Below are 14,501 nucleotides of genomic sequence, written 5' to 3'. Positions count from 1 at the left end.
TACCTCGCCGGCTCTCTTCCGTCCTGGACGTTCCCGGAGTCAGTTTGGGCTGCTTCTGCTCTTCTTTAATTTCTTATTTTCACTGTCTTTTTTAATTTGTTTATAAACCCCCCTTATCCAATGGCTACATTCCGAGTACTACGATCAATCTGTACGCCTACACACTACCAAGTGTGCCGGTTTCACCTATCAGCTGCAAGGTAAGTTAAAAACTAATACGGTGCAAAGATACATCTGTTGTGTATTCTGTATTTCTGAAACGTTCAGAAACATCTTAATTACCCTTGAAATAGTTCACGCTGTATCTTTTGTGAAACGAAGGCGGAAAATGTTATTTTTTTTATAAGTTAAAAAATTACACACTGTTATTTGTCCCTGGTTGGCTGTCAGTATCCAAGAAACCGCTCTCTTTGAAAGGCGGAGATCCCTTAAATATCTGAGTGACCGTACAGCTAATAACTTGATGTGCCCAATGTATTAATATGTGCCACGAAGACGGTGGAGCTACTATCAGTTAGAAAGTGAGAAATAATTGTTTAAGGTGTTTTTTTTTAATCATCTGCCTGCACAGTATAAATACGACAGAACACAGTGAATTTGAACCCATTTAAATATAGAGTCCGTACTCCTACTAGAGATTTCTTATTCGTTCTGTAATGTTTTTTTTTAATTGGAATTTGTTTTTCCAGTATGCTGTAAGAGTAATTCTTTAAAAAATAAATACCTGTGGCGCGCCCCCTGGAGTTTGTGTGTGAAAGTGCATCGCGGATGATGAAATCGCAGTGAATGCTTGCGTTGTGCACTGGCAGGCTGGATAGTCTGTGACTGTGTGGCATCGAACCTGGGCTTGCAGTTGTGGCTGTATGCATCAAAACAGCCTGTGTATTTTTCATATTATTTTATTTTTTTTGGCTGAACGAAATTACACACTATCTCATAATATGTGTGTTTTAATGTCAGAATTAGCACTTGTCTGTTTGCTTCAACACCAAACATGGAAGTTTTTTTTTAAATATTGTCTGCTTAATACTGTAATTTCATTTTGCTGCATGTTCGTTTGTAATTTCCTCGCCAGTTGTATCCAATTGAAGTAGACGAGATAAGGAACCGCGTGTTTCTCGTGATTTCCAGTAATTTAGTTAAGGAAGTGAGAGGCGTATGGTATTATACAAACTCCAAAAGGTGGTTCTATACAATGTGAATAAAGCTTATATCCCTTAATAGGATATAAACGTAAAACTGTCTATTTCAGATTCTGAAGTTGTCCCAACACCCTGCTACTTAGAAAATTCCAGTCGTTTGACCTTTGTGGTCAGATAAGAATTCAATTGAAATCTTCCATTTTACTTTCTTTAATGCCGGAAGGAACCACCTGTTTACATAATAAGTGCACTTAAAATAGAATAATATTTGCATATACCTCAGGTATCTTAACTTTTAAAGTTTGACCAGAATCAAGGCAAGAACGTGTAAAAGCAATTAGCTGGACTGCGTAAGAGGCTTGCATTTTCGTACTCTTTTTCAATAAGTGTTGCAAATATACAGGGCGTCAGAAAGTGAAGCTTGGCACTTGGAACAAATTCACCAAGTTTTTATCAGGCAATTGATAGATTAATTAGAATGATGCCAAAAAACATTCAATGCAATATCCATACTCCCTGTAGTATATTTCTCTAAAGATGTGTTGCTCTGCAGCTCAATAGATGTGATTATTTGACATTGAAAAAATATTTTGCAGTCTGGAATAGTGACGCAAAATCCCGCGTTGAAATGCATGTCACATTTTGCAACACTTTTCAGGAACTTCTGCACCTAATTTCTAAGAAATGTAATCAAGCGACAGAGATTGTGCAATGTGCCTTCCTCAATGTTAATGACAAGGGGGGGCGTGTTGGAGACTTTCATCTTCACTCAAATGGAAGTTTCTGGAGGGCATTGGCAAGCTCTTGGCTTACTGGCAGATGCAGTATCTCTTCCTCTCGTTTACTGTGCTTTTTCACTTGGACACCCTAAGTGCTGCTTCCGTGTGTGTGTGTGTGTGTGTGTGTGTGTGTGTGTGTGTGTGTGTGTGTGTGTGTGTGTGTGTGTGTGTGTGTGTGTGATGGCAAGCCAGTGGAAGAGCTCGTCTGAAGGTCCCGAAGATCCCTGCCATAGATCACTAGAGCCTAGAGACCCTTGGCCTTCCCACCTAGGTGAAGGTATCAAACCACTGGCGTGTGCACATTCCAGAGGAGTTGCTGCAACACGAGCTGCCCATGGCCGCCTCTGCGCACACACACACACATACGCGCCACCCTTGTGCGAGTTGGTTCCAATAGAGAGGCAGCCAAAAACTTGAGATCCTCCCCCCCGGAGAAGGCTATTTCTTGCCGTTTCTTGGTAACTGGAGCCCACTCCATTAAGGAGAAGAGCTGGGATGAGTGCCCGCTCGTACTTTTTTCTGACCATAGGTGAGCGCTTGTGGTCCCAGAGGCTCACAGTGCTGGGTGTTTCGTACGTCCTTAAACGATCACCTGCTTGAAACTGGGAAGCAGTGCTTGATGAGTTCAGTCGCAAGTAACTGGCTTAGAGGAAGAAGACCTCTCAGCTCTGATGCCCACTATGGACGTGAGTCTGCCACTACGGATGTTAACACCCTCCCTTCCCGCTGTTCTCTCTCCCCAGACAGGAAGCGGTGGTGATCTCCGGCAGGAAGTTGGCGCGCCAGATCCGCGGCGAGGCCCGGCGGGACGTGGAGGAGTGGGTCTCTGCGGGCAACCGCCGCCCTCACCTGAGCGTGGTGTTGGTGGGGGAGAACCCGGCCAGCCACTCCTATGTCCTCAACAAGACCCGCGCTGCCGCCGACGTGGGTACGAGTCCCCGGCCGCGCACAGACACGAGTGCCCTCCCCTGCTCCAGCACACGACACGCACTCGACATGGGGCGCGTGTCATGAACCTAGGGAGTGCTCTTTCATGATAAGACATCTGGGCTGTATGTGTCCTACTGAAATTATCAGTCAGGACCCAGATGGGGCTCTTCTGCAACACAAATTTAGATTTGTAAAACCCAGTTCTTGCATTTGTATTAGGATGAACCTGATGCACCTGTGCAATATTTGCATTCCAATGGAGCTGAAGATCAAGCTGGTTACAGACAGTACACATGCAAAGTCGCTCAAAGGCTACCTGATCCCTGCAAAAGGGGGTCCTCGGTTTCCAGCTCTGCTGTGATAACACACTGCTGGCAGGGTGGCTGTCCCTGATAAGAGGAAAAGTCTTTAGAGTGGCGCAGTGGAAAAGTCAACATGCAGCACTGCCAGAAACAGAAACCTGAGGAGAAGCAACGTAGTCCCAGTGCTTCAGATGCCGTCTAGTGGTTACCTCTTCTCCAGGATCCTGCACTGTGCTTCCTAGCTCTTGAGCCCTGGGGCAGGGATTAGTAAAATTCCTTTTCCATTTCAGTCCGTGCAAGTTTTTGTTTCAGCCACTCCTTTATTATGTAATCTCAGAGTTACATAATTCATTGAAGGCCAATTGAATAATTAAAGTCTAGGATGATATGCAATAACTGCCTGCTTTGGTGGAGCTGAGGTTGCCCACGTCTGTGCCCAGAGCTCACCAGTGAGACAGTTTTCATCCGGTTTGCACTTGAATGAGTTAGAGGCTGCTGATGCCCCTGTGCATATTATTCATGAAAGGTGAAACACTTGAATTTGCAAAGTAGGCAAGGGCAGGTTGTCAATGCAGAGTGCCCAAGCAATTTTCTTTATTTCCAATTCAAAAAAAGAAGAGGCTTGTTACGAACCTATGACAATCTTTTGGTGAATTAATCAGTGTTTGTAGTTTCATGTCTGACGGTAGATGGTTTTAATGTGGAGGTCATAGGCGGTGCCTGACTCCTGCCTTGTGTCACAGGGATCAGCAGTGAGACCATCCTGAAACCCTCCACTATCTTCGAGGAGGAGCTGCTGGAGTTGATCCACAAACTCAACAATGACAACAACGTGGACGGGCTGCTGGTGCAGTTGCCCCTGCCTGGTGAGTACTTCTTCCTGTGATGTGGCTGTTGGTCTTGCCCCTGTGAAAGCTGAAGGTGAAAATTCAGAGGACCCACTTTTTTTTTTACTTACATATACTGGGCAAAGTGGGGGGGGGAAGCAGAGGCAGTGTTGCATTTCCCTGAAAAAGCTTAGACCTCAGACTGATTCTCTCCTGCTCTCTTTGCTCAGAGCACATTGATGAGCGAATTATCTGCAATGCTGTGGCTCCTGGGAAGGATGTGGATGGGTTTCACGTGGTGAATGTGGGGAAGATGTGCCTGGACCAGAACTCCATGCTGCCTGCCACACCCTGGGGGGTCTGGGAGATCATTAAACGCACAGGTGAGAGAGCGACAGGGGTGGCACAGGGGTGTGAGTTCTCATCTCTCTGTTTCAGTTCTTATAAGCAGTGGATAGAGTCTTGCCGTATTTGATGTAGTAGCCTTGATGCAGATGGCATGAATAGGAGACATAAAAGGAAACATCAGTGTCCAGTGACTTGACCATGTGCCTTGCATAGCGGTTGACAAAGATCTTCATGCATGCAGCAAATGTTTATACATGGAATGCAGAAATTCCATGGGAGAAATGTGGATAGTTCCCCTATCTGTTGAGGATCTCATTAATTGCAGAATTCCTGACTGCACTCCTAAAGATGCAGTAGCTTTGATGCAATCAAAGTCAAATAGATATTGGCTTAGAGGCACTGCCAAGTCAATGTAGTTTCTGAATGTTGGCCTCATAGCAAAGGAGAGGCAATGCTGAAGGCATAAGAAACTGATGGCAGCGTTCCAGCCTTATCTTGTGAACCCGGAAGAGTAAGTGCTTGTTCCTAGTCTGCATCTTGACCTCTTAAGTGCTAAAACATGCTACGAACTCCCCAGTATCTAGTATTGTCCCTAGTGCTGCATTGTAGGGACGTGGTGATGTTTTTGTTAATGTTAATGCTTCCTTGACCATCTCATCCTGTCTGTTGTGTGCAGGGATCCCGACCCTTGGGAAGAATGTGGTTGTAGCTGGCCGCTCGAAGAACGTGGGGATGCCCATCGCTATGCTGCTGCACACCGATGGGCGTCACGAACGGCCAGGAGGTGAGGCTGGAACCTGGGAGGGGGAGGTGGTCCCTCTTGGATGGGGAGGGAGGCTGTTGTTCCCGCTGGAAGCACACTTTCCATTGTGCCGTAGGAGTTCAGTCCAGCCTGTATGTTGCTCAGGTGCTAGAACCTTGCACAAGAGATTAACGGGGGGAATGTGTTGGAACGGATTTGGAAAAGGTCCAAATTAAAAAGTAGTCCAGCTTTGTCCTGTGAAGCAACACACAGCCTGTCTCCTGGGTGAATTATGGAATTATGGAAGTATATTTAAATAAGCAGTTTTGATAATACTTGGGATATTGTCATATGCATGTAGTGTGACACTAAAACACCAGACGGTACATGCACAGAGCCAGAAGGCTGGGGCAGGTAAGTTAGGGCTATAATGGGACTGTGTTTTGACATGTTGTTCTTTGTCTGTAATCAGCTACATGAGATTAACTCTTGGACTCCTCCCCTCCGTCCCCTCAGGTGACGCAACAGTGACAATCTCTCACCGTTACACACCCAAGGAGCAGCTCAGACAGCACACTAAAATCGCCGACATCGTGGTGGCTGCAGCTGGTAAGAGGACGCCTCTTCTCCCTCTCCTCCTTCCCCTCCACCTCCTCCCCCTCTCCCGCAGGCTGGCGCTCGTGAACCTTGTGTTCCAGCTGGGATCACTCGGGCCTGACTCTATTCTTCTGTGCTCTCCAGGAATTCCCAATCTGATCACTGCTGATATGATCAAGGAGGGAGCGGCTGTGATCGACGTCGGGATCAACCGGGTCCAGGATCCAGTCACCGGCAAACCCAAACTGGTCGGGGATGTTGACTTTGAAGGTACATAACTCGAACGCCGGATTATTTCAGAAAATAATCACTTAGATTTGATTTTTGACAGCAAGTCTTTACATCAGGTGGCAGGATCCTAACTCTAAGTGTTGGATATGCCTGTATTTAGTTTCTCTCCCTCCTCCTGTCTCTCCAGGTGTTCGTCAGAAGGCCAGTTACATCACCCCCGTGCCTGGTGGAGTGGGACCCATGACAGTGGCCATGCTAATGAAGAACACCATCATTGCTGCCAAGAACCTGCTGGTTGAGCCAGAGCGCCTACACATGGTGGCATCCTAACCAACACCATCCCTGTCACCGTGACTACACATTCCACGCCAACGCCCACTACACAGCTGTCTACGTTCTCAACGCCCAGCCAAACAGAGGCCGACAGCATTGCAATACCTTATTTATTTCCGGGTCATTTGATGTTATTTATATATGTATATTTTTCTTTCCATTTTCAGTGTTAGTGTTTTTCTTACAGTGCATCCTTAAATTTGTATTTATTTTTTTTTCCACGGAGTTGCTGTTCTGTTTGAACACTTTGTTCGTTTTTGCGTTATCCTTTTTTTTTTTCTCTACAAGAAAAGGCAAACACAAAGGAAAATGGCAAGCTTTTGGCCCTTCTAGCCTTTGATCAAGGAGTGACAAAAGAGACAGAAAGAATATTTCCTAAATTTCAAGGTACTTTATACTCTCTTGCAAGAAAACCAAGAGCAAGGTGAGGCGTCAGGGTGCCCTGTTACACCCGGTTTCCTCCCACTGGGAGCTGGTACGCTGTGTAGGAATGGGCAGGCCAGCTGTTCGGGCACAGAGTTGACTCAGTGTTTTAGGAGGAAAGCCTGGCTGACAAAGTCAGTCTAAAGACAAATTATTGGACAGACTTCTTAGTTGTTAAAAGAATTCTGTTCCTTCCATAAGCGGTTATATAGAACACATGGCGTGTGACCCAGCCAATTATGGATCAGATAGGTCAGTTCTGTGGCATTGCTAAAAGAAATTGCCCACTATGAAATGCTGGAACTGTTTAAGGTGAAAATTGCCGAATTTTACAACAGGAGTTTTCTGGTCTCCCTGCGGCAACCAGGGGGATAAACGGGCAGTGCAGTTTGGTAACAAATGTTGGTCTTCTTTCAGAACTATAACAAACCCAAGAGCTGCTTATACCAAAAACTTGGACAGAAGGGCAGAGTTGCTCTTAAAGACTTGGTTTGAGTAGCCAGTGCTGTAGCTTGGCTGCTTGCAGTGCTGATGGGCTATTTATGTATTCTTTTTCTTTTCTAATGAGAGTGGCTTTTAGCTTGATGCTGAGATCCTAGTGCAGGAGATCCAGTTGAGCTGTTGCAGAAGCAGCAATCTTTTTGTTGACGGGACAAAAACGTAAGGGCTATTTCTGATCAAAATCCCTGAGTAGCCATGAAAACAAATACAGGGATGAAATCAGTTCCTCCACCAGCGTTCACTTAAAGACCCACAGACCAGCAGAGAGTAAAACTGCTAGGTGAGGAACATAGTGTTCTATACTTTCTGTGCAGGTTTTACAGTGAGTCTGTTATGAGTTGACATTGCTCACATAGCATAGGTCAACCTGACTTTGGCAGATCCCTTGTTAAAAGGAATAATGTGTGCAGTGACGATTTACATTAAACACTATGCAAGTGGATCAGTCCTGCAGTTACATATGAAACTCAAAAAGGCTTCTGAATGTTTTTTTTTTTCAAGTACATTTCAAGTATACATGTATGTCTGGGAGAAAAAATGATTAGGGAACTGCTTTAAACAGCAGGCAGTAAATGGCACTTATCCAACCCTTGAACAGAGAATATTGCTTCGTTCTTTTGTTTGTCAAAAGCCCTGGAATTCCACAGTGGAGAGGTTTTAAACTGTCTGGCTTCTATCCCCTCCACATACAGATAAAACACCTCCACTAAATGAGAATATCGTATCCTTGACTAATCGATAGATATGTTTTTCTCCAATCTTTTCTCCGAGTACATCTTGCAATGCTGAGAGTTGTTTCAATCCTAGGCTAAATAATCCACACCCTGTGTGCTCTGCATTGTATATGTTGAAGGATGTTGGGAGACTCTTTGGCAAAATTTTGTAATGAAACAGATGAATAGATCAGTTTGAGTTCTGAAATTTGTTTAGTAAAGGATATAGCCAGTTGGGGTCAGAGAGTTGATCCCTCCTGGTGAAAGAGTGTTTCTTAGATGCGATTCATGTAATGTATCTATTTTCAGACTCTTGGGGAGGTATTTCAAAATTGAGATTACAAAGGGGTATCTAGGCCAATAACGCATATGCTGTTTCACTAAGCATTTGTCCTACTTAGAATACATCTGATGTGATTGCCCTTGTTTAAGTATTATAAAGATTTCCTGATATTTTTTGAAAGATTTGCATTTGATACTTCTTGTACTTGAAATAAAAATAGAGGTTTAAATACACATTGTGTGTGGGATAATTGTTTTTTTTTTGTTCTCTGTTTTAAGTCCTGTTTTAATTAGGTGTGAAAACCATCTTATTGAACTGTAGATCTGCTGGTACCTGTTTATCAGGGTAGTGTTATTGTACAAACGTACGCACTATTAACAATTTTTGTGAAATATTCATTAATCTCTGGTTCTCTCTATCGATGCATTGGTCTGCAGGATCATTTCCATTTAATAGTAGTATTCAAACAGACACTCACCTACTCTCCAACATTGCAGGGCTTCATAGAACCATCTCTGTCACTTGGTCTCGGTCTGAATAAATGGTAGAATCCATTCTCATCTGCCTGGTTAGAGTGAGAAATTGCACAGAAAGGATTAATATTCGCTACAGTAAGGGAATGTTAAAATGAGAAACCTGATGTTGTAAAACAAGTTCCATTTGAAATACTGAGAATTAAGAACTGCACAGGTGTGGTGTCAAATGCATACACAAGGTCCACTAGAGTAATCACTCCTGTATCATTCAAGAAGGTGTGACCAGCCAGCCACTTGTGACCACAATGCACTGTGCTGTGGTTATGGTGCCAGTCAGGGGAAAGGCATGATTTAGCATTCTGTTATGTAGGTATGCAAGGAGTCTTAGAGGGAGGGAGAGGGGGCAATCTCGTTACTGATTGCACTGTGTGTATCTCAGTATCCTCCTTTAAAGTAAATGCAGCGACTGAATAGAGCGTGATGCATTTGTTTTGTTTGAGTTATTTTGATTAGATATATATCATTATAGCAGCACACCACACTTTCTCATGCTGTGGGTACCAGCTCAAATGAGTGCAATTTCAATTTGGATTTAAAAGACTCAGCCTTACCAGTATTACTGATGTGATCAAACAACTGCTTGATATGGCTGCCGGCCAGCAGCCATATCACCCTGCAACTCACAACTGGCAACCCACTGAAGCTAAGCAGGTGTGAGCCTGGTCAGTACCTGGATGGGAGACCTCCTGGGAAAAACTAAGGTTGCTGCTGGAAGAGGTGTTAGTGGGGTCAGCAGGGGGTGCTCGCCCTGCGGTCCATGTGGGTCCTAATTCCCCAGTATAGTGATGGGGACACTATACCGTAAACAGGTGCCGTCCTTCGGATGAGACGTAAAACTGAGGTCCTGACTCTCTGTGGTCATTAAAAATCCCAGGGCGTTTCTCGAAAAGAGTAGGGGTGTAACCCTGGCGTCCTGGCCAAATTTCCCATTGGCCCTTATCAATCATGGCCTCCTAATAATCCCCATCTATGAATTGGTTTCATTACTCTGCTCTCCTCCCCACTGATAGCTGATGTGGGGTGAGCGTTCTGGCACACTATGGCTGCCAGGTGGATGCTGCACAGTGGTGGTGGAGGGGAGTCCCATTTACCTGTAAAGCGCTTTGAGTGGAGTGTACGCAATTATTATAATTAATTATTGATAAACCTACCTGTTGTAGGCTCAGAGGGGGGGTCCGTGTCCCAGGGTCTTTTGAGATCTCACTGTTCTGGCTTCCAATGTGCAGCATCAACAAGCCACGAGACAGCTGTTTCTTTGACATCACGTGTGCTGTTCTGTGTAACAGTACATAGACGTTGACGACGTGTCCACTTCAGGCCAGTGTGGGCACAGTGAAAGCTAATTCAGTGAGGTCCATAGTCTCGGCAGCCTTCTGGTCTTGCTTATCAAGCTGCTATATTTTCATATTTGTACAGCTATTGTTCTAATGAATGAAATCTTCTTTCCACCTCAATTACAGTAATTTACAGTGGCTGTACGGCCAGAATTGGCAAATCCTGCAAAAATATGAATGCAGTAATTTGTTTTAAATTATAGTCATACTTTTTCCTTCACCTATATCATACTGGCAGGTATGTAGCGCTCACCCCAGAAAAAATTTTTACTCAATTGTTCATGTCTTTTTAAGTCTCATTAAGACGTACAACTCACAAGGAATAGAGCTTTCTTTTCATTCCTATAACTCAAATAAAAATAAGCTTTTTATAAAAATAAAAAAAACAAGAATCTGATGCTGTTTTTTTAAACATAAGTTTATTGCTAAATGTAATAATCTTTACATTCAACATCAAATATACATTTGAGGTGACAAGGAATGGAGATTGTACACGAATTAATTGAATTTCACATAAATGAATAATAAATTAATTACTTCATAGCTCAGATTCTTCATTTGGTTACCACAACTATGTTTTTTTTTTACATCTACCAAGTTTTTTTTTTTCCTTGACGTGTAGTATATATATATATTTTACTTTTGCACTACTACATCACAGCAGGCTGGAACGTTTGCAGTGGAGTTTACAGCTTGGAGAGGAGAGGGGAGATTCCACAGTTCTAGGGTCCAGTTTTGTGGAAGGGTTCTGTGGTCACTACTCTGTTGTCAGTTCCGCATGAACCTGGCTTTTCACATCTTCTCTCTTGTAAGAACACCCACGCACCCCTCAGTCTAGAACAGCATTTCTTTATTGCTATTAATGTGAAGTTTGACAAAGCACATATTCTTAATATGATTACTGATAGACTAATTGCTTCTGACCGGAATAAGTGAAATTATTCTGCTGCACTTTGAGATGCAAGAGATGCGAGCTTAAGGTGAAGCACATCGTAGTCAATAATAAACACTATGGCTGAGGGACAGAGACGTTTTTCACTGGGGTCCTCTTTGTTTTTCAACTAATCTGGCTTTTTGGTAACTGATGGGATGAAGCAGGGTACAGCGTGTCAGCTGGGAGAAAAGAAAATGCAAAAGGCTGTGACACTCCAGTCCTCAACAGTCACAATCCTGAGGGCTTTACAGGTATCTTTAAATGGTCAAGTTAAGTCACCTCTTCCAAAGGGAATTAAGAATGGTCTTTTACAATTTACATCCTATTAAATGTCAGCAACTGGAATTTGTAAATTATGTTCTCCTGGGGGGTGGTTCTTTGAATGACAGTTGATTTCTTATGAAAATTGTACTTTTTTTCTCAAATTAAGCTCATAATTAGCTCTGTCCAAGGTTTTAAAACCCAATGCAGAAAAAAAACAGAAAATGAAGTTTGACACAATCTAAGATCAGATTTATGTTTTTAAAAATATTCTTCATACTCCCAAACACGCAGATGAGTTTAAAATTATTATATTGTTCGTTATTAATATGTAATATAATCAATAAATACAGTGTGAACTTTTAAAAAAATTAACAGTGAAATATTAAATTACTTACAAAACACATTTTCAAACTAGAACACTAAGTCTTATGTTAAACAGTTCACCTGCTTTGCACAGTCACTCTACACCACTCACATCTTAGCCTTGTTGGCATCATGAAACACAGCCTGTTACAGCTGCTCAAGATGCTGTGTTGCTGGTTCGAACCCAGACCTTTACCCGTTTCTCAAAAGCCCTGGGCCATTTTTGCATAAAAACTGGACTAACAACAAAGAGTTTCGGCATGATAAGTGTACTGGCCCCTGTGGCCTCTTTCCATTCACCAAAAACAAAGTTTAGGTTTCCAGGGACGGTGTAGAAGGACATCTGACACACCACATGCAGGAAAAGAAGCAGATGAACTGAAAATGCATCAACATGACATTTAATGTCCAGCTTGTCGTGAATTCCTGAGCCTAGGTTTCAGTTCAATTTGGAGCACAAAAACAGCATCCACAAAAGGACTGTCACATTTTGGCATGCACACAGGGAAGCTAGCACACAAATACAAGGAACCCTTCACACTGCACATATGCAAAAGCAAGATGTCAACAGACATATAGACACAACCACACATGCACATGCAGAAAACGCTTGCTTGGAACTGTCTCTTGTAAAGATGCACCCTTGTGAGATGAGCACACACACATCTCAAAACTACATATCATATACAGTACAAACACTTACTTCAATGCAACAGACTCCCATGGTCCCATGGTTAAAATTTGCCTGTGCAGTTGCCTACCCCTGCATCCCTTGCCAGACTGCTTGAACCACAATTCAGGACATCACAACAGATCTCAAGAAAATACCCAACCGATAGAAGAAGTATTCTGAACATAATTCACAAGAAGGTCCTTACAGGGTTAGATGCTCCATTCAGATAACTGGATTGTAAAAACTGTAAAATCATCAAAGCTTGAACACATGCTGTACAAAAGGGGCTATGAAGAACATGTTCCCATGTACAATACAGTACACACCAGAAAGCATGATGGGGTTCATCAGAAGGTGAGTGGTCTAGGGAATAAATCCTGTTATATATGTCTGGTGTTTGTGCCCTCTCATGTGTATTGCTACTGATAACATTCAGTATTCCCCACAGCTGAAACAGGAGAAGTACTAAATTTCACTGCTCCACAGCACGATTTTCATGAAACAGCTGTCAGAACAGGCCAGATAATTTTCTTATAAGTGCTTTACATAAACCATCTGCTCCAGTCTCATCTTTATGGCAGACTCCCCCTTCTGTTTCATCTCACCCCCATCTCTCTCTCTCTCATCGTTTTGAATTGCTCTGTCTCGTGTTGCTGCAGACGTGGTTTCAAACACAGAAATGTTAGGTTTTCTGTGGTAGGATGAATTAATGGTCCACAGAGTCTGCCAGTCAGTTTTCTGTTAAAGAGAATTCCCATTGAAAGGTCAGGGAAGGCGGTGATGAACAGGTGTGGAGATCACAGTGTTGGGTGAGTGAGAGAGAGAGACCACGTGCTTGCATATGAAAAAAAACTGAGTGTTTCCCCCCTGTAGGCAATTTATTTAGTGTTGAGAGGGCACTGTGCACAGTGGAATTAAGGACTCTTGTTTTACTGAGCTATGAACACGCACTCTTGCAATGCCCAAGCATTTGCTTGTTCTTTCTACAGTGTGCCAGGCAGTCAGCTGGCCTGGCAGGTTTGGTAGGGGTACACTATGTGCTATAAAGTGGTCTCACTGCCCATGTCTCTGTGGTGTCTGTGGTGTCTGTCTGTGTCAGTGTCATCATAGTCGGACTCCATCTCTATCTTCACCTGGGGCACGGCGAAGGCTGCGTTCCGGGACAGACTGACAGCGGGGGAGGATGGACACGAGATCTTCAGGTGCAGAGTGATGCTGGAGTGAGGAGCGCAGAACAAGAACCGGGTTAGAACACAGCCAGGGCCAGCCGGCCCCCCGCTCACCCCCACTGGGCTACACCTGCGCCTGAGACTATTTCACATCTGCTCTCCTTGCATTTACCTTCCAGTACATGTGTTTACATGTGCACAGGACTTGATAGTCATTTACAGTGTCGGAAATACACATCCAGCTATAATTCAGCAAATCATGAAAGAGATACAAAATATTTCAATAATATGCTAAATGCTAAATATCAAGCAGCATGGCCTCCCATAAAATGGATATATATTTTAAATAAGCATTTGAAAACAGAACTTACACACTTTGGCTATTAAATCTTAAATCATTACCCTTATATACTATATAGAGGTATTTACACACCTCATGAAACTAGGTATTGAAGTTCTAGCTAATGAAACAGAGGAGACAAGAGGAGAGACAAGGACAGAGGGAGGTCAGCTTAGGGAAGGTTTTAGAATCCAGCTTGCAGCTGGGGTTTAGTTTTCTGCAGACTCATTTTGATCTTGTAATGCATGTTCTCCTAGTTTAACCCACTCGGTACATAAAGGAGACTGGTGATTTAACTCCCTATCAGAAATTATCAATGGATAGTGTTGACCAGCTGAGCCATGGAGCAGTCCCTAGGAAGCAGCCCCTTCCTTTCAAAGCATATTCATATTCTTCCCCAGCATGCAGCAAAAACCTGCAACACTACTAGCCACTTCACAGCTTCAACATTGTGGGCTTGGGATGATCAAGATCCTTTTTCCCCATAAGACTTAAAATTGACAAACTATCATCGGCATTGCAAAGTGTAGTGGAATATTAGCTTCTGTCTCTCCTCTTACAACATATGGACAGAGGGGAATCAGAGCTTGGCACAGCATTAGCAAGCTTGGAGAGACTCGGTGAAGCACACCAAATGCATTACATTTAACAAAAGCATACTATATGCCCGGGCACAGCATTGTACACAATGCACAATTATCATGCACCACCTCCACTGATATTAATCTTTTCTAAGG

General features: G+C 43.4%; 2 protein-coding genes across 7 annotated transcripts in view; one reads left to right on the top strand and one right to left on the bottom strand.

Moving 5' to 3' along the window:
* On the top strand, positions 1-8,384 carry mthfd2 (methylenetetrahydrofolate dehydrogenase (NADP+ dependent) 2, methenyltetrahydrofolate cyclohydrolase). Its single transcript, XM_088624453.1, has 8 exons — positions 1-200; positions 2,665-2,849; positions 3,897-4,019; positions 4,211-4,363; positions 5,005-5,112; positions 5,587-5,679; positions 5,812-5,937; positions 6,086-8,384. The coding sequence occupies exons 1-8, from the start codon at positions 121-123 to the stop codon at positions 6,226-6,228; spliced, it is 1,011 nt and encodes a 336-aa protein (XP_088480579.1). The 5' UTR covers positions 1-120; the 3' UTR covers positions 6,229-8,384.
* Positions 8,385-10,420: 2,036 nt separating this feature from the next.
* The window catches only part of slc4a5a (solute carrier family 4 member 5a), a 49,516-nt gene continuing 45,435 nt past the window's right edge, over positions 10,421-14,501 (bottom strand). For 5 of the 6 annotated variants that reach the window (XM_088624449.1, XM_088624448.1, XM_088624450.1 and 2 more), the window contains one exon: positions 10,421-13,470. In XM_088624449.1, coding sequence (XP_088480575.1) covers positions 13,296-13,470 — 175 coding nt within the window. In that variant the 3' untranslated portion in view covers positions 10,421-13,295. The remainder of the gene's footprint in view (positions 13,471-14,501) is intronic. The other variant, XM_088624451.1, reaches the window with a different exon arrangement.

The sequence above is a fragment of the Lepisosteus platostomus genome, chromosome 3 (genome assembly GCF_059453375.1).
Source record: "Lepisosteus platostomus isolate fLepPlt1 chromosome 3, fLepPlt1.hap1, whole genome shotgun sequence".
NCBI lineage: Eukaryota > Metazoa > Chordata > Actinopteri > Semionotiformes > Lepisosteidae > Lepisosteus > Lepisosteus platostomus.
Note: the sequence above shows the minus strand (reverse complement) of the source record. Positions and strands in the feature narration are given on the sequence as shown.

Bases quoted from the DNA above. Each gene is read 5' to 3' on its own strand.
- mthfd2 (XM_088624453.1), top strand. From the start codon at position 121: ATGGCTACATTCCGAGTACTACGATCAATCTGTACGCCTACACACTAC. The intron at 2,850-3,896 runs GTACGAGTCCCC...CTTGTGTCACAG, and splicing joins CCGCGCTGCCGCCGACGTGG to GGATCAGCAGTGAGACCATC. The intron at 5,113-5,586 runs GTGAGGCTGGAA...CCGTCCCCTCAG, and splicing joins GCGTCACGAACGGCCAGGAG to GTGACGCAACAGTGACAATC.